Here is a 22,207-nt window from a genome sequence, read left to right as displayed (position 1 = left end):
GCAGTTCCTGCACACCGAGTGCCTGTGCTGCTGCAGGATGGATGCAGCGTGGCACCAGGATGAGTAGATGTGAACTGTCAAATGGCATTGCCCAAACGTGGGGCACAGAATGCCGGATGAAGTGAATTGTGATGCTGGTAGTGAAAAACCCTCTGCAAACAGCAGCCCCACATACACGTGTGTCTGCTTTCCTGTCCATGCATCCACACCATGGCCAGGTCCTTCACGAATGGAAGTGTGAACGAACCCAGCAGAGGAGACATGTGGATGTTATTGCCCTGTCTGTGTAGGGCATGCAGGGCTGATCCCCCCTTTGGCACCAGCATGGCAGGGGGCTGTGAGCAGCAGCAGTCAGCTGAGCGGCCGCCTCCGGCCTTTCTCTCCTGGGCAGGAAGGAAGTGGGTTATTTTTAAAGCTGGGGCCCAGGTATGGAACCTTACCTCGTGTTTTTTTCACATGTAAAAACGAAGGTGAGAAAGGATACCGAGCTGGCTGCTGTCTCTGTGCCCCGTGTCAGGGGTGTTCACCCTGTACCCACAAGCAGCTCGGAGCCTGAAGTGCTGCTGCTGGGTGCTGAGCCGACCCCTATTAATGCAGCTGTATAAACGGGCTCAGCCCGGTGGGGGCCGTGCAGCCTCACCTGCAGCCTCCCCCAGCGCTGCCCCATCTCGGCTCAGCCTCACCGCCGAGTCAAGGCTGGGACAACGTGACAGCGCTGAGCAGTAGCAGAGCTCTGCACCAGGCCCGTGTCAGCGCGGTGACGAATTCCCCCGTGATCCCATCCCTTGGGGGTGGGGGGGGTCGGGTGTCCTCGCAGCTGGCAGCGGGGGGCTGCGGGGAGCACCGTCCGGCGGCGGCGGAGAGCAGAAGCGCGTTGCAGATGCGCGGAGCAGATGCGCACGGCGGGATGCCAGCGCTGGCAGCGGCACAAAACTTCGTGCTGGAGCTGGGAAAGCCGCCCGCTCGGACAGACTCCTCCTTGTCTCTCGTAGCAACACCGGCTGCTCCCAGCACGGGGCAGACCGGGCGGTGCAGTGCGGTGCCGGAGCGGCTCCGCGGGGCAGGGACGGGGCGGAGAGCGGCGGCTGAGCGCGGCACGGCAGCTTCTCCCTAAGGGGCTTCAGTCTGAAAGAGGAAGTTGTGTCGAAAACAGCCGCTTTTACCCCGCTGCGTGCGGCCGCACCGCTTGTACAGCGGACCCCCGTGACACCTCCGGGTCTCGCCGTGCCACGCTGTGCCGGATGAGCCCGCGGGGCGCGCAGGTACGGGCCGGGATGGGCACCCCGGGCACGGAGGGTGGAACTGGGGGAGTTCGCGGTGCGTCCACGCGGGTAAAATTCCTGGGAAGGACTGAACGGGGTCGGTGCGGAGTTTTGACGGGGGGCAGTGATGGGAGGTGGCACTGGAGGTGCTCTGGGCACCCAGCGCCCCACTGCTGCTGCAGGTGGGCTCGCACCCAGCCTGCCCGCCCAAACGATTGCGTGCTCCCCCATCAGCCTGCAGCCGCCCCTTGGGTCATGGCAATAAATGGCGATGATTGTGGTGACAGCGCGGAGCAGACAGCAGCCCCGTCCGGAAAGGAAATTGAAAAGTGGAGCGCTGGGGGTTTGCGTTTCAACAAGAGCCGCCGGGTGCGCTGCGCGCGTGGGGCACAGTGCGGCCCTTCCTTCATCCGCACAGCACCGCCTCTCCTTGCGCCTCTTGGCCAAGTCTGAGCAAGGAAACAATCTCCTCTGGGCTTTCCAGGGCTGATGGATCACCTCTGCGCATTACAATTCCTTTTGTGTGTGTATTTGATCCTTGCTTTGCACAGTGGGTGCGTGTCTCCCCTGGCTTTCTCCAGCACTTCCTCTGTGGATGATCCAAATCCAAGGATGTCATTCAGCCCTCACGGCTGAGCATCCAAAATAGGGACAAAATAGGAGTCACTGCTGTTGTGCTGCCCGTGGTGGCATAGGGCAGCAAATTGTGTCTTTCCTGGGCCTTATGGGAAGCCCTGTTCATGTTGTTGCATGACACAAAATCACTATATTTTTTGCTATATATGTATGTATGTATCTATCTGTCATCTTTTTTTTCACCTTTTGCACATAAGAGCTTCAGGGAAGCACCCGGCCCATTGCCAGGCACCAGCCTGCCCATCTCTCTGCTGGGGAAGCTCCAATTTCAACATTTCTGTTGGGGTGGTTTCCCACACAAAGTTCTGCATGTGCTCTCAGAGCCGTCCTGCTCCTCGTGTCTGATGCTGTCCCACTTCAATGCAACACCCGTGCCCCAGCTCTAGGGTGCCCTGAGCTCCCATTGCTCAATGGGATGTGAGGTGGGCGCAGCAGCAGCAGCAGTATCAGTCATTGCTGTGTGGGCTCATGGTTGGGATGCGGCAGCAGCACTCCTCCCCTGCAGCCCCATGTGCCCAGAGCAAGAAGCTCAGATTTTTGCATGAAATGCAGCTTCTCATCTCCAACTCCTTATGAAGCAGCTGACACACGGAGCCCCTTAGTATGGCTGCATCCCCTACCCAGACCTGAAGGCTCCTGGGATTTGCTTCCCTGGGGACTTTCTTCCCCATTGCTTTCTTGCTTTTGTGAGCTTTGCCGGTGCCAATGGCTGTGCAGAAGGCAGCTGCTGAGTTGGCTGAGTCACGTTGTTCTATTCTGAGGTGCGACATGCCTTGAGACAGCGCCGTCCGTCAGCCGCGGTTTGGGCAGGAGCTGCTGGGAGAGCTGTGCTGCGGTGGGTGCTGCTCGTGGGGCCCCGCTGCTGTTCTTCAGCCCATACCTGTGCTGCTGGGGGGGGTGTTTGCTGCACACTGTGAGATTCGAACATGCCCTGAGCTCCTGCTTGAGCCCCACATTTTCTAGCGAGGGGTAAGAGATGCGCAGCCAACACGAGGCTGCTTTTCCCCATGCACAGCCCTGCTGTCTGCACTGTGCACTATTTCCCCTGGGCACTCTATGTGAGCAATCCTGGCAGAGCATTTTTTTCCCTCTGATTGTTTATCCAAAGTGCACTCCGGGAATGGAAGGAGAGGCTCTAAATTGAAATAGCCGATGTGTCCGGAAAACTCTTTTCTTCCCTTAGAAAAAACTAAACGTGACGTTGGTGAGGAAGTCTCCATTGGTGTCCAGGAAGAGCTCCATTTCCACGGCAGCCTTAGGGATGGGATTGGGGCTGTTTGGTGCTGGCAGGCAGATGGATGTGGGCTCAGAGTGGGTTCGGTGGCTGAGCCGGGTCCCTCCTGCCCTCCCCATGCTGTGGTCTGCTGGCAGGGAAGCGTTGTGCTGGAGTAGCTGATGAACTGCATCAAAATGCTACTGGGAAGCACAGTCTGAGCTGGGGATGCATTTCCTTGGCAGGGAGAGCCTTGGGGAGAGCAGCTGCTTTCCTGCGGGGCAGCCTGGAGCCACCAACCTGCCAGGAGCTGAGACTGCAAATGGGGCCAGAAAGGACTGGAGATCATAGCTCTGCTGCTTGTCCTGGTCAGAATGAGGATGGGAGTGAGGCTCTCACGCATGCTTTTCAGGTGATTTTTATGTGAGTTTGGTGTAGTTTTCATTTTAACTGGGACACTTGTGCTCAGGGGCTGATCTAAGGGGAGATGGAGTCTGAGCTCTGCGTGCATCCCTGTCTGTGGCTTGGGTTCTTGGTAGAGCATGGAGCAGCTGCTGCCCTGCACAGGGGCTGCGTTGGTCCCAGTGTGCCACCCAAGCTGTGCAGCAGGGCTGGAGGTGGGGATCTGGCCAAAGAGAGCGGCCCAGAGCCGGCAGCTCTGCATGGCTAAAGAGAAGGGTTTGATGTGCTGTGCTGGTGGATCTGACTGTAGCATTGGCTTGGGACTCTGGTTCGCAGCTCAGCATTCAGGGATTTGGGGATTTTCAGGTCTGTCTGGGTAGTGCCAGCATGTGATACCAAGCAGGTGGGTCTGGTTGGGGTCACAGCCCTCAGCTCCTGCAGGGACAGCCCCTCCTACCCTCTTGGATTGCCTGGTATGCATTGATTGAAGAGGAATTACATCATCAGTTGCTCCGAAATTAATGCCTCCTATCTGTTTTTTCCACGTGGAGGTACTCAGTTTATCTTTTTTGCATTATCTGCACTTCCATGTCAGGTGTCTTTGTGTCAGAGTGCTCCTCTGCTGCCCTCAGTTATGCAGCAACGACACATAATGGGATACTGGTGGGAATGTTCAACCTCTACAGCCATCCCACCAACATTCATCTCTGACCTCATGAGCCAACACCCTAAAACAAGAGGCATTACTTTTGGAGCAGCCCTCTTGTCACTTATATAATCGATAACCCTGCAGTATTTTTTGTTATATAGGTAACAAAACATTTCAACCTTTAATATTTTTCCTAAAACATTAAAAACAAAGAGTGGAACAAAAGTAATGGGATATGGGACTAATGGGAGATGGGATATGGGACCCTGTGGTTGTAACCCTGCTTTGAGGGGTGATTTTGGGGTGCATTCTCGAAATGTGTTCTCAGACCTTCCCAAACCCGCTGTGTATTTCTGCTGTGTCGAGTGCTGTGTTCACCCAGTGGGTCAGAACACACCCTGTTATTGGCCATCTCCTGAGAGCACTGCGCAGTGCTGCCCCGTTCCTGTGCAGTACGTGGGTTTTTTCCTGGCAAGCGTCTGTCACTGAGCTGATAAAGAGCCACAGGAAGCCTCAGACAGAGCCGTGTAACCAAATACTGGGCTGCAGGAGGCATGGAGGGACTGCCTTTGGAGAGGGACTAAATATAACGCAGGGAGAGTAAAAGTGAGCGCAGCGTGGGCTGCACCTGCCCTGCTCTGTCACCTGTGTCCATGGGAGAGCTTGGGGGAGGGGATGCCCATGCTTAGCAGGTCTGATGGAGCTGACTGAGCTTCCCTGAGCTTCCCTCTGGCTCTGGGCTCTCCCCAATGGCTTTGGGCACTTCTGATTCGCTTCTACTTTGAGTGGCATCTCAGCTTCCATGGAGGTTTGTGTGTTCATGTGGGTGGGCATGTTTCCATCCTTCTGCCATAGCACTTCCAACCCCACCCCAGAGCTTAGAAGAGCCATGGATGGGAGCTAAGGGGGGAATTGATACCCCCAGGACCCTCAGCCTGTCAGTGAAGCCTTCTGCTGACCTACAGGGCTGTCTGTGAAGCCCACATGCACGTCGGGTGGGATGCTGGTGCTCTGCTCACACTGCTGCTGGCACCCTGCAGGTTTGGAAGAGGAAGATGAGGCTGCAAAGCCTCTTCAGCCATGATCTTATCAGCCTGTTTCTGGGGCAAACCGTGCTTTCACTGCAAAGTTCCTCATTTCTCTCAATGCAGCCAGATGGCTCCCATCGCTACCCCAGCTCCTGGGAGAGGTGGCTTTGGAGTCGTGCAGGTTTCATCTCTAAAAAGCCTCGTAGCTCTTGGAAACTGGAGGGAGGGATGCGACTTTCCTTCTCACCCTTCCTGCTCATTTTTTTCTCCCTGCAAACGAACGAAAATCCAGCTGATGCCACGGGTATTTTAAGAACTGCAGAGAGGAAGAGGGGGCTCGGCAGCTCTGCAGAGAAGTGGGATGAGTGCGGAGAAGCCGCTGGTCTTGCTGAGCTGGCAGACAGCAAAATAACCAGTTACGGGATGAGATGCGTCTCGTGGCTGCTGCAGAGAAGGGAAGAGATGCGTGGGGAGGAGGGGGCAGAGAGAGGAGTGGTGTGACTCGGGGAACCGAGCACTTCTGCAGGGCCGGCGTTTGCACCGTGCTGTCGCATTTCCCCTCCGCTCAGCCGTCTCCTTACGGCCGGCCGTGGCTGCTTGGGGCCCGTCAGCCCTTCCTGTTCTGGGCCAGGCTTGTGGCCCCTGCTCTGCGAGCTCTCACACGTGCACACAGAGCAGAGCTCAGGACCGCTGGCTGCCGGCTCCTGCCTCATCGCACCCTCCTGCTCCTCACCATGAGCCCATCCTGCACCCCACGGTGATGCCAGGAGCTGGGAGGACACAGTGGGAGGTGAGTACGGCCAGGAGCAAGATAGGGGGTGGGGTCTTCCTCATTGCTCCCCCTGTGCAGTGGGGAGGTGTGGGCAGGGGTGAGATGGGGTCGGTGCTACCAGCCTGCAGGGCAGGGTACTGGGAAAGCCTATGGCTGAGTCTGCCAGGTGGGGCTCTCCATTTGTGGCTGCTGCATCTGGAGAAGGCAGAGGGATGTGGCATGGGTGTCTGGGGCAGATCCTGGCACAGCCTGGCACAACACTGGGGACCCCATTAATGGGTGCCATGGTGCAGCATCACCCATTGCCCTGACACCAGCACTGGTGTCTCCGTGTCTGCAGTTGCTCACATCTTCTGCTAAAATGCATTTTCACCCAAATCAGCTGCTCTGAGTGTGGCACTGGTGCCTGAGGTGGTTCCTGTGGCCCTGCAGGGACACTTGGCTTCTGGTGATGGCTGAGGTTTCCCTCCTACCCAGATGCCAAGCCCAGCATGGACTGGCAGCCTCCTTCCCAGGTGTGTGAACCACAGCACCATGGTCACCTGGCACAGATCAGCCCAGCTTTGTTGACACCGCTCAAAAACTGCCTGGGGGCAGCCTGCATCTACATGGGTGAGGGACAGGTGACGTGGCTATGGCAGCCATCAGCCTCATCTAAAGGACAGCAGACCAAGTGTGCTGGGTCTGTGGAGGTTGATGTCTTCATTTTTCCCCGTCAGTTGTGTTGGCTTTGTGCAGGCAAACTGGGTTATCTCCATGCTGCTTTTCCTGTCTGTGAGAGCTCTACGCAGAGGGGGAACTGAACCCTGGTTGCAGCATAGGCTCCTGCCCCTTCAAAGCCTTTCTTGTCAAGTTTTGGTTTGGGCTGGGTTGGTGCAGAGGGCATGACGCAAGGGCCTGGTGCCATCTGTCTTGTCCCATCTTCAGCCCCACATCCTCTTCCCTGTGCATGCAGCAAGGACAGCAGCAGAGCAGTGGGTAGAATGAGAAACACATTTGTGTGGGTCCGGAACCACTCACCTCAGCCCAGGTCCTGTTCTAAATCTGGAAAGTGAGCACTGCATGTCGGGTCCCCTCCCACACGTGGGCAGGTGGGATGCGGATGTGGAAAGCCACGCCGCCGCTCACAGCCAACAAGCGTTTCGCTTCGGCAGGCACCGAGGAGCACTGCATGCACCTGGGCCCTCGTTGGGGCCTTTTTCCTGCAGGAAATAATGTGCTGAGAGCCACGGTGCCAACCTCTACCGTGCTGTGTGGTGCTTGTTGCAAGGAGTGGGAGCACCACCGTGGGTGTTGCTGTGGCCAGGAGCTGCCCAGCAGGATGCTGTGCATTTGGTGATGGGTGAATACAGATTCAGGATCTCCAAGGGGAGTGAATCCTAAATAGAACAAGGATCTGAGAAAGAGCGTGGGCTGATGGCCTGATAGTGCCTGGAGGGACCTGGAGGACTGAGGGTCCCACGGGTGGGCACAGGGGGACCTCCCTTCCTTCCTCCTTGCTTTATATTTCCTCTTTTGTTGGAGAGAACAATGCTTGATGGCTAGAGATGCCTTAGGTGTTGTACTGAGGGACATGGTTTAGTGGGGCAGTGTTATCAGCAGGTGGATTGTTGGTCTGGATGATCTTGGAGGTCCTTTTCAACGTTGATGATTCTGTGATTCTATGCCATCCATAACACCAGACTCTGGAGCTGCTCTGCTGGGGTTTGTTTCTGTGGGGTTCTGGACAGGGGCCTTATGGCAATTTGGCTTGTCTTTTTCATCTGTTCCTTGTCCTCTTGGACTTTGCATTTTGGACTCAGTTTGACTTGAACTTAAACAGTTCTCCTTAACTCCTGGTGAGGAGAAGGCTCCCAGTGATGTACTATGCGGCAATGCTCATCCTCCTTGCTGTGGGCACCAAGTGCTCCTCTGGGTTCAGCTCCGAGCTGAGCCTTTCCCCAGCAAACACCAACCCGGTGCCCTGAGGCTAAGTGCCAAGTGCCATCTGCCCTGGGCTCCCTTTCCCTGCCCTGCCTTTGCTGGTACAGCTGACAGCACCCTGTGCTTTTTGCAGGTGAGACCCCGCACCCAAGGCCATGCCCGTGCACAGTGAGCAGCAGCCGTGCACTCAGCAGCCTTGCAGCCTTGCCCATGCTCTGCTGCAGCCCCAGCCCAGCCATGGAGAGCGCAGGTGGGTGGATCAGATAAGCATTCTGGCACAATCTCACATTTTATCGACAGGATATTGATGCTGAAATGTTTTATCTCATGTGTAAGCCACTCGTGCTGTTGCTGGTAGGCTGTGAGCATTTATAGATCAAAGTGCCCCTTGTTTGTGTTGGAGCAGTGGTCTCATGCTTCGCTCCCCGTGAAGAAATGGCGGTGTACCACGGGTACAGGCACTTTGATTTAGGAAGAGAGGACACAGTGTTTACATCAGCCTCAGAAAAAGGCTTCCTGTCGTCATTACAAATATACACAAATAAAAAAGAATGGGAAGTTTCCTTCTGTCCCTTCCTATGGCTCCCAGCTCCCCTCTCCTGGTCATTGCACCTTGGGAAGCCCAAGGCACTGCACCAACACCCAGCCCAGTCTGCTTTATCCCTTTGCAGAGCCATGCAAGGAGGTGTGGAGGTTGTGGTTTTTGAGCACAGTGCTTCCATAGCATCACTCAGGCTGCCTCTCATTTCCTGTAGGCAAAGAGGAATGAGCAGCACTGCTCTGAGCCATCCCTGATGCTTGGGGAGATGGAGCTGGGGATGAAGAAGGTGTGGGGGCGGATGGGCAAATTTGGGAGCAAAACTGGGAAGGAAGGGCAGGGTTAGGGTTAGGGTTAGGGTTAGGGTTAGGGAATCGGTGTTTCTCAGCTGATCCCTCACATGGCTTTAGCAGCTGCATTGTGCCAGTGCTGACATGCGAGTTCCCTCGTGAGCAGCAGTCCTCACCACAGGAACAAGTCATACCCCAAATCAGCTCTGAGGTTTTTCACATTTATTTTTGGCCACGGGAAGGATGCGGCTCACTGCTGACATACGCAGAGAGCAGGCGGCAGTCAGAGCTCTGTATCTGCCTGGGGGTACTCAGGGCCCTGGGTGGGCAGTTGTGGGCTAAGGGAGCCCATGTCACTGGGATACTCCCATAGGGGGTGTAAGAAAGAAGGGGACAGACTCTAGAGTCTGTGTGGTAGGACAAAGGGAAATGGATTTGGACTTAGACTGGATGTAAAGAAAACATCCCTAGTGTTTGCACTAGAAGGGGTGAGGTGCTGGCACAGGTTGCCCAAAGAGGTGGTGGTTCCCCATCCCTGCAGACAGCCAAGGACAAGGGATGGGCTGATGGAGCTGTGGGTGTTCCTGCTCAGTGCAGGGGTGAGACCAGGTGGCTTTCAGGGGTCCCTTCCAACTCCAACCATTCTGTGGTTCTATGGTGGATGGGGATGAGGCTGAACCCCCACTGTGCCCAACTGCAGAGGTGCTTCTGCAGCATTGCTTTTGGTCCTTCAGCTTCTGTATTTAATATGTGATTGTTTTTTTTTTCCAAAGCAAGGGGCTCTTCAGGGCTCATTCAGAGCACAGCCTCTCTGCCACCATGTCCCTGTGAACAAGCTTTGCTCTCAGCACAGCTCCATGCCTGTGGGGTATGGCTGCCTTATGGCTCTGACTGGTTGCCACTGGGGCTTAGCCAAATTTGATGCCTTCTATACCCATCCCAGGGTTTCCCTGCTCTCATCCCTGGGTTCCCAGGCTGCTCATGCCCTCCTTGTCCCCGCAGAGCTGGAGTCAGACATCCTGCGCCGTGTCCGCACTCTGCTGCGTGAGCTGGATGGCCACCACCCCGCCTGCCAGCGTGACCGAGGTGAGCCCCTGGGACAGCCCCATCCACCTGGAATTTACCAACCTGTCCCTGTGGGGCCACTGCATTGCCACATTGCTTTGCTGGGGAGTCAGCTGCCATCCCTTCCTCGCCATGGTGGGGAGTACTGCTCAGTCTGAGGCAGCAGCTGGGCTGCTGCAGCTTTGGGGAGCTTAATTTGTTCTGGGGTATTGATTTTACTTGGAGTGCATGTTTTGCAGTTAATTAGATCCAATTAGTACGCCCCATCCTTTGCTGAAGGTCACTGGGTGAAGCAGAGGGTGGAGAAATCACATTGAGCTGCATGAGCTGTGAGAGAGATCCCCGTGGGCAGTGGTTGCAGTGCCCAGATCTCCCCATCCATCAATTCACTGCTCTGCAGGACAGCCTCACCTCCCCCCCTTCTCACCTCTCAGGGATGCTGCGATGGACCCTGCACAAAAAAATTGACCAGAATCCCAGTAACAGCCCCATCCTGGTCCGGATCCTGGTGAAAGAGCTGGAGAGGGTGAGTGCCTCACAGTGCCCTGCAGGTGGGGACCTCATCTCCACGGGGCTTCATCCATCCCAGGCAGGACAAGCCCTGGGGAAGGAGGCTGTAGGGACTGGAGCCTCATAACCAGGGGCAGGTGCTGTTTGCAGCCCACAGACAGCAAAACAAAGAGCTTTTCCAACCACCCCCACACTGCCCTGCAGTCACAGGTACCGGGGAAGTTTCTCTCCCTGCCACTCATCTCCTCTGCGTGGTGTCACACCTTGTCCCACATCCCATCCTGGGCTCATCGCGTGGAAACCCACGGGTAGATTTTGGGTTTCAGTGATGCATCTCCTCATTTTCTGAACTCAGGTGAACCTTCAGCACCCCCAGCTCCTGCAGTGGTGGTGATGTGGTTGGGCACGATGTCACCTTTGAGAGCATGCCTCGTTTCATCCAGCGCCCTCATTTGCAGAGACCCCTCTGCTGTCACCTCCCTCTGCCCCCCTTTGGGGCTGAGGTTCCCCTGCAAGAGCCGTGCCAGCCTTCCCTTCCTCCCACCCATTAGAGCTGTTATTCCTCTGCTGCTCTTATTCTCAGAGGGCTGTCAGTCCTCCTGGGCTGTAATTCCCTTTGTCTCCCTGAAGCTCTCCCTGGAAATCAGTGTTGTGCTTTTTCAGTCCCCTGACACTGCAGCAACCCTGAGCACTCAGCACCAACCACCGATCATAACTCAGCAATTTCATGCTTGAGTTCCTCCAGGGCTCTGCCCAGGGATTAGCTGGTCTCAGCAATTCAACCTTACTTATTTGATCCATCATTTCTAAAGCTTTGCTGCCATCAGTTCCATTTAGCTGGGATATAACAGCAGCGCATCATCCCTGAACAGAGGTGCTGGGGGGAGAACCCTGAGTTACCAGCATCACCACGGCAAGGCCCTGCCAGCCCTGCTATTCCTTTATATCTGCTCTGCAGAACTACACAAGGATGGGGCAGCATCAGCAGCATGCAGCACCTTCATACCTGCCCCCACCCCCAAGGATCCCCTGCCCACCCCAGTGACCCATAGGGAGCTTCCAGAGCTCTCCCAGCCCCAGGAGTATCACCCTGCACCTACTCAGGGCTGTGGTGGGTTCCCCAGTGCTGACTGCACCTTTTGGTCCCGCAGGCAGAGCGAGGTGACTACAGGCATTACATCATCCCTCTGCTGCACACACTGATGTACGCCTTGATCAAGGTAACCTCTCTGGGGCAAGATCCTGGGAAATCAGAAGGCAGGGGAGGGACCACCTATTTCTGTACTGAAATAGCCCAGCCAAGCCCTGCATTGCCACAGATGGACTCAGCCGCACATTTCCCCGTGTGATGTCCACAATAATGGCACGTTTGGGTGCTGATTTCTTGGTGCTGATGGTGCAGGAAGTCACACTGCTAATAAAGTCCATTTGCCCAAGCACCTTTCCATACCTGGTCAGAATGCATCCCGCAGCCTTTAGTGGGTACTGCTTGGAGGCACCACCACCATCCTGGTGCCCAGTCCTGCTCTCCCATCCCAGGGTCTGTCATGGGGAGAGCCCATTTGGGATCTCTGCCTGCAGCATCTTGTTTGCTGCCCCTCTCTCACCCCAGGCTCCCTGCATCTCCGATGAGCTCTGCAGCAGAGTGTATGATTTCTGCAAGAAGCTGCTCACCCTGCCCAAGCCTTTCTGCACCATTGGTTTGGACTATGCTGCCAGGCTGAAGATGGAAAGGACAGCACCAGGTACGATGCTCCCCTGCTCTGCCCCTGAGTTTGGGGGGTTTATATACAGAGCTGGCCTTTGCCTAAAGTTGTGGCACGGGTTGCTGTGTGAGGCTGACCCAGCTTTAGGAAACATTTGGATGGAAGAGTTCCCCTTTCCTGGTTTTGGGTGGTTATTAAGCAGCTGGATGGGATACTCATGTCTTTCCTACCCCAGGGCCAGGTGGGGTGAAACACAACCCTCCAGACTTGGAATGGTGCTCTTCACATCCCCCATACCCAGCACCATCCCCGATGTGGCCCCATGGCCATGGCCAGCAGTCAGCCTTTCCTCCTGCTCCAAGCTCTCCTCTGAGCTCATAATCCTCTAAACAAAGGAAGGGAAATACAGGAAATTATCCCTGAATAGAAGGAGTTTTCTTTTTCTGTAGCATGGCCTATCTTTGTCCGTGGTTATATTTAACCCAGGGCCGACTCCTGGCTCCTACCTCCCCTCTCCTATCAGTGCTGACCCACTTGGAGCCCTTCCCACGAGCCAGGCCAGGTTGTTTTGCCTCGTGCTCCAACCCTTGTGCATTGATTTTCTCACTTCCGTTAGGAATGCTCTACCAAAGGATGGTGATTTCTGAACAAAGTCTTAGAAGCGACCCTTATCCCTACCAGGAAAAGTGAGTAGTGCCTCTTCAAATGTATCATCACTCTTATTTCTTCCATCCCCTTTGAATTTTCTTGTGAAGCTGCCCCTTTCCTGCTCCCTCAATTGGTGCACAGACAACTTGGAGCCAAACTCTGTGGTGGGGTGTGGGCTGGGGGGGGGATGCAATTTGTTGGTTGCATGTTGATGTCCCCATTTACCACACCTATGCAGGATTTTCATCTTTGCTGACCCGGAGCTGCTCTCCGAAGCCATCTGCAAGGCTCTGCTCACTGACACGGAGGCAGCTCGTGTCTCTCAGAGTCCGAGGGCATGTATGTGCTATGTGATCACCCACGCCATGCAGGCAGCCCTGGGTGAGGGCTGTGACCTCAGCGCCTTGAGGATGCGGCTCCAGGTAACCAGCAGCACTTGTATGGCCCCAGAATGGTTTCCTAATAGTCCCACTGGACACTGGGGCTGCAATACGGGCTCATCCATGAGCCTGTTTGCACAGGGTCCATTTGCCATCTCCCAATGCTCTGCCCACGGAGCATCTCCTCTTACACGTGGGGGCACTAATGGCATCTCTGTGGCAGGGCATGCCCAGCAGCGAGGTTGAGCACTGGTTCCAGGAGGTGGTGACAACTGTTGAGTGCACAGGGAGTAAAGCAGGTGCAGACCGCAGGCAGCACACGGAAAGGCTGCGGAGCATCTACAGTGCCATCCTCAGCTCCTCACCACCAGGTGAGCCCCCTCTGTGCTGCCCATCCTCACCATTACCCCTCCACAGCCCATCCACAAAGTGCATGTTATTTGCTCTACAAGCTCTCTGCTGTCTGCAGCATAGCAAGGTCCTTTGCTTGCCCATGCCTCAGTAGCCCCATGTCACCTCTCCCTTTCCCAGGACGTGTATGGATGTTCATTTGTGCGTTCATTTGTGGGAGCAGGGGACTGTGATTACAGCCTTGGGTTTGGCCAGAAGTGATGGGATGGGAGATCCCCCAGGGCTCAGGACTATCCAACAGCTGAAGCAGAACACCAGTGGGTTTTGTGCACTGCCTGCTCCATGTGCTATGAGCACCCCTGTTCCCACAGGTGATGCTCCCCTGGAAGGGCTGCAGGGCACCCCGCTGCCCAACCCCAACATCAGCTTCCACCTCTGGACAGAAGATGATCAGCTCTGTGAGTGAGGCACCAGGGCTGGACTGGGAGGGAAAGACAAGCAGGGCACTCCTGCAGGGTGCACACAAAGCACACAATGAGAGCGGTGCTGTGCTGGGAAATGGGGCTGGAAGGGCAATCCAGAGCTGCTGATGGCCCTCTGGTTGGTAGCTGGGGCAAGACAAAGGCTCGGCTTGAGTCTGGCTGCATCTCCCTCCCTGAGCTCCTCCTGCCTGCAGGGAAGGAGCTGGTGCTGTTCATCCGTCCGCTGTCGCAGAGCTGTGAGCCGGATCGCCTGAGTCAGGACCTGGATAACTTTGAGATCCAGGACATCATTTCAGACTGCGAGTGCTGTGAGCAGACCCGCTTCTCCGTGCTCTCCACTGACAGCGGCATCGAACGGGATCTGCCACCTACTGCTGAGGAGCCCTTTGCCCCATGCAGTGCTGACACAGAGCAATCCCGGCTCCATAGGAAAGGTGGCATTAAAAAAAAGCCCTCGCCGTTGGAGAGCGTGGCCTTCCTGCAGACCGGCTGCAACAGCCCCGGGGTGAAACCTGCAGCCAAAGTGCAGAAGAGAGTGGGGATCCCCACTGAGCCCACGGCCCCACTGCTGAGGCTGCACACTGCTCGCATTGTGCTGCTGGGGGACGATCGCATCCTGGGGCGCCTGGCCCAAGCCTACCACTCCCTGCGGTGAGCAGCTGCCAGGGGGAGGGGGGTCAAAGTGGGGGCTTTGCTTGGTTGCAGCAGCCATTGTGGTTGGGAATGGATTACCTGGGGCAGGATCGGACCTGGATGTTCTGCACCTGAATGTGTTCATCTTGGAATGAATGCTAAAATGGTTTGGGTTGGAATAGACCTTCAAAGACCATACAGTCCCAGCCCCATGCTGTAGGCAGGGAAATCACTAGAGCACATTGCCCCAAACCCCATCCAGTTCACTGTTGAACACCTCCGGGGATGGGACATCCACAGCTTCTCTGGACAACCTGTGCTGGTGCTTCATCCCTCTTGTGGTGAACAGCTGCCATCTTCACTGGCTGCATGACCCAAATAGTGCACATGTGGAGTTTTTCCATTCTGTGCAGAAGATAGATTTTAAAAGATAAATACATAGAACCAGGCAAGAATTTTTCCAGTGCACAAGGGAAGGAAGCTGATGAGCCCACCTATGGGACATCCCATAAACCATCCAGTGTGGATTTGGGAATCTGGGGGCATTGCTGCTGCTGTGTTGCATTGGGCACAGGAGGCGAGTGGGGAGGGTTTGTGCTTCTGTTGCAGAGCTGCTGTCATCTCCTGGCACCGTTTTCCTCCCCCTTCACCTTTCAGGCATGGCTATATTTATTTTCTTCCCTTTCAAGGAAGCGAGAGACACGCCGTGTCTTCCTGACCCCAAGGCTCAACCTGCAGTTCTACTACGTGCCAGTGAGCGGGCAGCCAGACATGCCGGCAGCTGCGGTGAGTCTGCTCACTGCTGGAGAAGGAGGGACAGGGGGACCCCAGGGACTGACCCCTGTGAGTGCATCCCTCTGCCTCCTGGTGAGGTGTGAGCTGTGCCCTGAGCTGTGTTCCTCCACAGAACCCCTCTGCCACCAGCCCCGAGGAGCTCTGTGAGGTGGCTGCCTACCTGAGCAGAGCTGACCCCTGGTACGAAAGCAACATCAACACGCTGTGCCACATGATCCCCAAGCTGGCTGCCATGGTATGAGGAGCCCTCCCCACCCCCAGCATTGATCCCCTGCCCACAAACCCATGGGGGTGAGCTCATGCCTGCAAAGCCCTTATGTGCCCCAGATGGAGGCTTATGCCCTGCAGGCAGCCAGGGTTGGTGTTGAGTCCATGAGACCCATTTTCTACGGTGGGGTTTTTTTTTTTGGCCAAGGGACAGGAAATGGCATATTTCAAGAATGCAAATGTAAACGAGGCATTTGCTGTAATACCCCAGCTCTCATTTCCTGGCAGTCTGAGCCAGCAGTGACAGCCTTCAAGAAATGTGGGGAGGTGGGGGCAAGCCTGTGCCTCTCCCATTAACTTTGGCTGGTCATGGCAGAGCAGCTGAGCTCACCACCCCTTACTTGGTAGGAAGGCAGTGATCAGGGCTGATCCTTGTTGCTATTTCCCCCCCAGCCTTCCTCTCCTAGCAAGCATTTGGTGACGGATCTCTTCATCACTGATGTGATTGCCTACTATGTCCGTATGGGTGCCCAGCCCGTCTGCTTCCAGGTGTACTCAGTGAAGGTGGGTTCTGTGGATGCTGTGCTGTCCCGTGGCACCACTAACACTTGCTCCCTGTTGCTGGCAGCACTCTGTAAAGCCCATGGGGTCAGCAGGATTTGGGCAGCTCTGAGCTGATCCCTGTGCCCCCAGCCCTTCCCAGGTCAGCGGTTAGAGGTAATGGGTACAGATATGTCAGTGATGCCGGGAATGGTATTTGGGGATCTTGAAGGTAAGCAAAGCAAACGCTGATGTTACCCCCTGCACCCTGCTTTGCTGGACACAGGTTTGCTCAGCAGCTCTGGCACCTCCTGCTGCTTTAAGTGTTGCAAGGATTCTCTGGGTAGCTTCACCAAAACCTTGCAGAAGCTTTGCAGGGTTTCCTGAAGTGCTAATTTATTTGTTTCCTGCCAGCTTTTCTCTGAAATGGCAGCAGGGTGAGCTATTCGATACGAGCGCAAAGAACTTCTGTATTTGGTCCCGAAGTATCAGCCCTTCATCTGCTCCTCTGGCAGTTTCCCCCTTCAAAGCTCAGGGTGGTATCAGTGCACTTATCTCCTTCTGAGCTGCCCGCAGCCAACACGGTGATCTATTGCAGCCAAAGAGCAGCCGTTGCATTGAGCAAACAGGCACATGGCTTGCAAAGAGCTGGAAGAACTTTGTTGATTATTGGTGAAGCATCACCAAGACTTGAATTAATAGCGTGTAGCTTGCAAAGCAGCTGATCCGCAATGTGGGTTGCTGAGGATTTTGTTTTCCCTCTGAATTTGTCTCCAATGCATTTCTCCTCCAAGACAAATTAGGAGCGAATAAAAGAGCAGTGACTCAAATGGGGGAAGAGGAACTGCCTCCAGGTGTGGTTTTCATATAGAGGCACTCAGACAGCCCTGCTGTCATAAAGAGCATAATCTGGAAGCACAGAGCCTGCTGTGCTGTTTGGGTTAAGATCACACTGTTCCTCTTTGGCTGCAGAGTGCTTTTCCTCCACCCCACAAGAGCTGGGTGGAGGGCGAGCAGAAGCTCCCCAGGACCTTATCTTCATATTTTACTCAAAGGGTACTGCACAGATCTGATGTGAGTGGCTGATTCAGGTGTATCAGGAAGAAATGACCAGCCTTGCAATTAAGACAGTGCCTGTAGTCAGTCTGGAAGCTGCTCCCCAGCACTGAGCATCTGCTGGGAGCAGCCATCTGTGAGCACGCAGTGACACCCAGTGGCAAGGGCCCGTAGCTCAGCTGGCTCTATGCACTGCGAGGCATGCAGTGCTCCTGTGCTTCGGAAAGCAAAATCAGCTCTCCCCATCCCATTGGTCCCCCATGGTGAGGTGACAGATTCCCTTTGGTGATGTCCCACCGGGGCGCTCAGGAGACCCTTTTGCTGCCACAGTCCCTCTGGAATGGCACAGGGTGACTGTTCTCAAAGTTTTCCCTCTCTTTCAGGTTTTCTTCAGCAGCTCAGCACAGGAACCAGCTGAGGATGTGTTCCTCACGGAGCTGTGTGCCCAGGTGCAGGACAGCATCTCCCCCAGAGGTGCGTTTGGTCCCCATGGAACCCCACAGCCTTCACTCCCCAGCAAATCAGGACAGCCCTGAATTCCTCCTTCTTCCTCCTTAGCATGTGATGATAGGAAAGAGGGTGGCTGCTGGGTCCTGGTCTCAGCCAGGTGATGTCATGAGGCACAAGAGGGACTGAGGGCTGGTCTGTACCCAGAGCCTGATCCAGTGGATGCTTGCCATTGGGCTTGAGCACAGACCCTACAGCGAGTCCATCTCACCAAACCTTTTGGTGGCACAGAGCCTATAGAGTGGCTTTTCCCCTGGACTGCTGTCCTCTGCCCTCAGATGGGCAGGATGAGTGACACCTCCATCCTTCTTGGTCCTCCCCTTGCAGAGGTAAACCCAACCAAGAAGAAGACGACCCTGGATGGCCCTGGCATAGATCTGACTGTAACATACAGGAAGGTGAGTGGGGCTCTGGGCACCCAATGTGCCCACATCCGCAGGCATAGCACAGACCTTCCAAAAGCAGTGATCTGGCCCTCCTTCTTTCCCTGGAATTGCACTCCAGGAGAGGACAGAGGGTTCTGATAGGTTGTCAGCTAACCCTGTACTTGTGAAAAACTGCCCCAAAGCTCCTCAGAGCCACCCCATGACCTGGTTGAATGAACAGAACCTTCCTTCCCCACAGGTCGTGGTGAGTGACCGGGCAAAGGAGGTATCACTGTCCCTGCGCTCCACGGGTCTCTCAATGAAGGCCATTCCTGCTAACTCAGCTGAAGGTGGGTTTCTCTGCTTGGGAGCAAGCTTTGCTGAGATTTCTGGTGCTCCATAGGGTGAATCTGACCATAATGCTCAGTGCCATTTGTGCCTGTGTTATCCAAGTCTAACATACTGCTTCTGTTGCAGATCTGGCCTGTCTAAATGTGAACATCACCGAAGCTGTTAGGATCAACAACTTGTCGGGACGATCCTTCTCAGTAAGTGGCTGTGGGTGCTCCTGACCCTAGAAGGGTTGGCCAGTGAATGGAAAGCCCTTACAACCACAGTGAAGGGGAACTCTCCATGGAAGGGGAAGGCTCTGGGAGTTTCCATGGTTGGGTGTTCCCTGGAAAAGTCTATTTTCTCAAGTCAAATCCCAAATGCTGTCCCTGCTGCTCAACACACAATGTCTCAGGACACCCTGAAGTACTGAGCTGCCATGGTGACTGTGTGATTCAAGAGGCAAAGTGGAGAAATAAGGCTTAGTCCTTTAGTTATCATGGCTGTGATCGTGGAAAGAGAGAGAGACCTTTCCACTTTAAAGCAGCCACCTTGCATCACTTCTAAAGTTTAAACTGAATGAGAATGTCATCATTCTTTCCCCTTCACATCTGCTATTTGTCTCCTCCGTATGCCCCACTCATGCCAGGTGTGTGAGGCACTCATTGAGCTCTCCCTCCTCTCCCAACCCAGACCGTGGCAAACAAGTTGAAGACACGCAACATCAAAATCAGGAGCACGGAGCAGAGGCCCTTCACTTTATGTCTGGACAAGGACAGCAGAAGGACCTACAGGAGTGTGATCAGGTGAGGATGCCCTACCTGGGAAAGCAGGGCAGAGTCAAAGAATCATGGAATCTCAACTGTCTGAGTTGAGAGGGACCCTTAAAGGCCATCTGGTCCAACTTCCCTGTATGTGCAGATTGGGGCAGAGGAATCAGCCCTGTGCAAAGTCAGGGATTAATGTGACTGCAGTGGTGACAGTGACATATGAAGTGCTGGAAGGGAACAGATGGGGTTTGTGGTTTGTGTGGAGTACAGGTAAAGTGGGAAAGTAAGCAAGGCTGAGGCCATTGCTTTTGTGCTTAAGTGCTGGTACACATCAGCTCTGAGCCAAAACCACTCTGAAAGCATTAAGCCCAGCTCTGTGTGACAGCCCCCGCTCTGCAGTCAGAGCAGAGAGTTGGGATTTAGTCTGAGGTCAGACTCTGGCCCTTAAGGGCAGCTTTTCATGAGCAGTAATCACGTTCTTGTCCTCCTGCAGCCTGGAAGTGTCTCCTTGCCTAGAGCCCAGCTACTGCCTGCAAAAGTCAAGGACAATGAAATTCAGCCTGCACGAAGCAGAGGATGTGGGACTTGTGAAATACATGCCCAAATCTCTGCTGCTGCCCATCAACACGTTTGCAGGTGTCATCCAGTGAAGAAAAGGAGAAAAAGCTGACATGCAAGATGCAGCACCTGGGTCGTGATAGGAGAAATGGAAAGAGGAAGCACACTAAGATAAACTGCCAACAGTGGCTTTGCAACCAGGGTGGTGTTTCTAAAGCTGCAAAGGCAGAGGTGGGAAGGGCTCAGCCATGTGCCAAGGAATGGCCGTGATGGCCACAGCCTGAGCTCCCTGCCAGGGCAGAGCTCTCCTAAAGGACTGGGAGATCTGACCTTTTGCACAAGTCATAAAAAACCTCCAAGCTTTTCATTTCAGGGAAAGGACTGGGGAAAATAGAGCTGAGGTGATGGTGCTTGATGTGCTTGTGGATCAAGAGAGCAGTTGCTAGCACTAATATTTATTGCCGTGGCACCTCCTGGCCTGGTGTGGTGTGTGACATGAGTGTAGTTGACGGGACACCCACTGTTGTTTCAGAGGGGCTGTGTAAGTATGATGGGTGGTGTGAAGCAGGGACAAGGGAAATCCAGTGCAATATTTGGCAGTGATGAACTCAGAATGCTCAGGCAGCACAGCCTGGCTTTGTTCTGAGAAGCCTGCAGAACCCCTGGGAGACTCTTCTGTTCCTTCCCCCTGCTGCTGCCAGCATGTGGGAGCCCTCCCCTGGTTTGCAGATGGGCTCACACCAAAGCAGCTTTATGGAGGAACGTTTCTGAGGCCCATCTTGGCTGAAGTAATGGAAGAAACATGACGTGCATTGGTTGGTTCTTTGAATACAGTCTGTGATATCTGGGGTGTCTCCAGGGAGTCTCCTGTAGATTCACATTGGAAGGGATGTGGGATCCATGGCAGCCTTCCATGACGCTATCAGCTTTGATTCTTTCAGCTCCCAGCAGCTCGGGGTTGCTGGCTTGGATCCACTGCCCCTAGGAGGAGTCTTCCAGCCTTGTCAATGTACACAGCAGCTCTTCCAGTGTCACCTACAGGGCGTCCCTTGAGCATAGATATCCAAGTCTGGAGATGTTTCCCTCCAACCCTGTGGGTTGTCCTGGTTGGTTGGGCACTATGAAACCCTCCTGCTGCTGTCCCTTAATGTTGCCTTGGCAGAGCAGGCGGCTTTGGTTCCTGTTCCCAAGCTCAGGGTGCATGCACTCTCACTTTGAATGCACCACACAGCCCCAAACTAGCACTGGAAAGCATTACAGGGGGCAAAGCAACTCTGGAGCTGTTGCTGTGTGATGGGTTATTTAGCAGCATAAAGAGTCTCCAGGTCCCAAAAAGCATTTAAGCCCAAACCAGCACCAACAGCTGATGGGCAACAGCATCACAGCACCTCAACGTCCCAGTGCAGTCCCTCTGCCTCGCTGGGCTTCTTTGCTGGGGACACCCCAGCCAGCAGCTCACAAAGCCATGAGGCCGTGGGTCAGAGCGTGGTCTGTGGTGTCCAGGACTGACTTTGTACAGCTGTAAATGGTGTAGATGGATTATAAGTTATTTGTACAGGTGTCGCAGAGGATCTGTATCAGAAGGTGCAATTCTTTTAATGCCAATTATATATATATATATATATATATAAAAGGGGGGGGGAAAGCCAAAAATGACCTTTTTTTAAATAAATTTACTTGCTTGTGGCTGGTGTGAGTGGGGTATGAACTGTGGGAATAGAAGAACCTGTGGCCTTATAAATGGAAAACAATTGATGATCTTGTGTTAATGGCTCAGCTCTGCTTTGAAAAGCTTTCAGCTCTCATCAAAAGCTGTTGTCATTTGACCAGCTGTCATGGGTTAAGCTGCAAAACCATGACACCAGCTACATGGGACCACCTCATTCCTTTGCAGCACAATTAACTTTAATAGCATCTCCCTGAAGTTTTACGAGACAGCTGCAAAACCCAGAGTATTTCTCTAAATACATATCTAACATGTAGCATACGAGTGGCATGGTGATCTCCTACCCTACTCCCTCCTGCGCTCATAGGAGAGACAAGGAAAAGCACTGCTGTTGTAGATGATCTCTGTGTATAATGATTGCAGTTTATCTGCACCTCAGATGCTTTCAGCAGTATTAGCTCCCCATTTTCTGGCCCAAACCCACTATGTCATACCACAACCTGCTCCAGTGACTATAGATAGGCTTGTCCTTGAGCCAAGAATAACTGGAACTCTGTGTTGAGAAGTTGCCTTCTACCTGAAATTCAGACTCAAGCAGAGAACAGTTTTAGTGTCAAGAATCTATCCCAGCCTTATTACCATGTCATACCTCAGGAACTCTGATTGCTCGTTAATAGGGTGCATGACAGCAGTCCTGTGCAAGCAGCACACCTGAGAGCCATGCGAATTCCTGTTGGTTTAATTGGTGGTGCTGAGGATGTCCTCTGCAGCTGATGCTGTTTGGATCTCACGTGGATTGATGTACTCATGTTCTGTGACGTGCTTCAATAGTTCTCACTGAATCAGTTCCAGCAGATGAGGCAGCATTCACCAGCAAATGCTGAATGTCTCTCTGCTTATAATGAAACAGTGCTCAGACCTTGCA

At 54.3% G+C, this 22,207-nt stretch overlaps 1 protein-coding gene across 3 annotated transcripts; it reads left to right on the top strand.

Moving 5' to 3' along the window:
• The first annotated feature begins 1,044 nt into the window (after positions 1-1,044).
• PIK3R6 (phosphoinositide-3-kinase regulatory subunit 6) lies at positions 1,045-21,302 on the top strand. Of its 3 annotated transcripts, none has more exons than XM_072351762.1 (20): positions 1,045-1,262; positions 8,019-8,135; positions 9,716-9,799; positions 10,213-10,304; positions 11,440-11,508; positions 11,901-12,033; positions 12,611-12,680; positions 12,881-13,064; positions 13,246-13,393; positions 13,745-13,831; positions 14,050-14,506; positions 15,178-15,274; positions 15,396-15,518; positions 15,944-16,054; positions 17,470-17,560; positions 17,921-17,991; positions 18,218-18,308; positions 18,436-18,506; positions 18,982-19,094; positions 19,552-21,302. In XM_072351762.1, the coding sequence occupies exons 2-20, from the start codon at positions 8,096-8,098 to the stop codon at positions 19,706-19,708; spliced, it is 2,289 nt and encodes a 762-aa protein (XP_072207863.1). In that variant the 5' UTR covers positions 1,045-1,262; positions 8,019-8,095; the 3' UTR covers positions 19,709-21,302. The 3 variants fall into 3 exon arrangements, with proteins under 3 accessions (XP_072207863.1, XP_072207861.1, XP_072207862.1); XM_072351760.1 differs by lacking the exon at positions 1,045-1,262 and adding an exon at positions 3,402-3,523; XM_072351761.1 differs by lacking the exon at positions 1,045-1,262 and adding an exon at positions 5,707-5,980.
• Positions 21,303-22,207: the final 905 nt, after the last annotated feature.

Source organism: Excalfactoria chinensis, chromosome 17 (genome assembly GCF_039878825.1).
Source record: "Excalfactoria chinensis isolate bCotChi1 chromosome 17, bCotChi1.hap2, whole genome shotgun sequence".
In the NCBI taxonomy this organism is placed as follows: domain Eukaryota; kingdom Metazoa; phylum Chordata; class Aves; order Galliformes; family Phasianidae; genus Excalfactoria; species Excalfactoria chinensis.
This window is presented reverse-complemented; position numbering and strand designations above follow the sequence as displayed.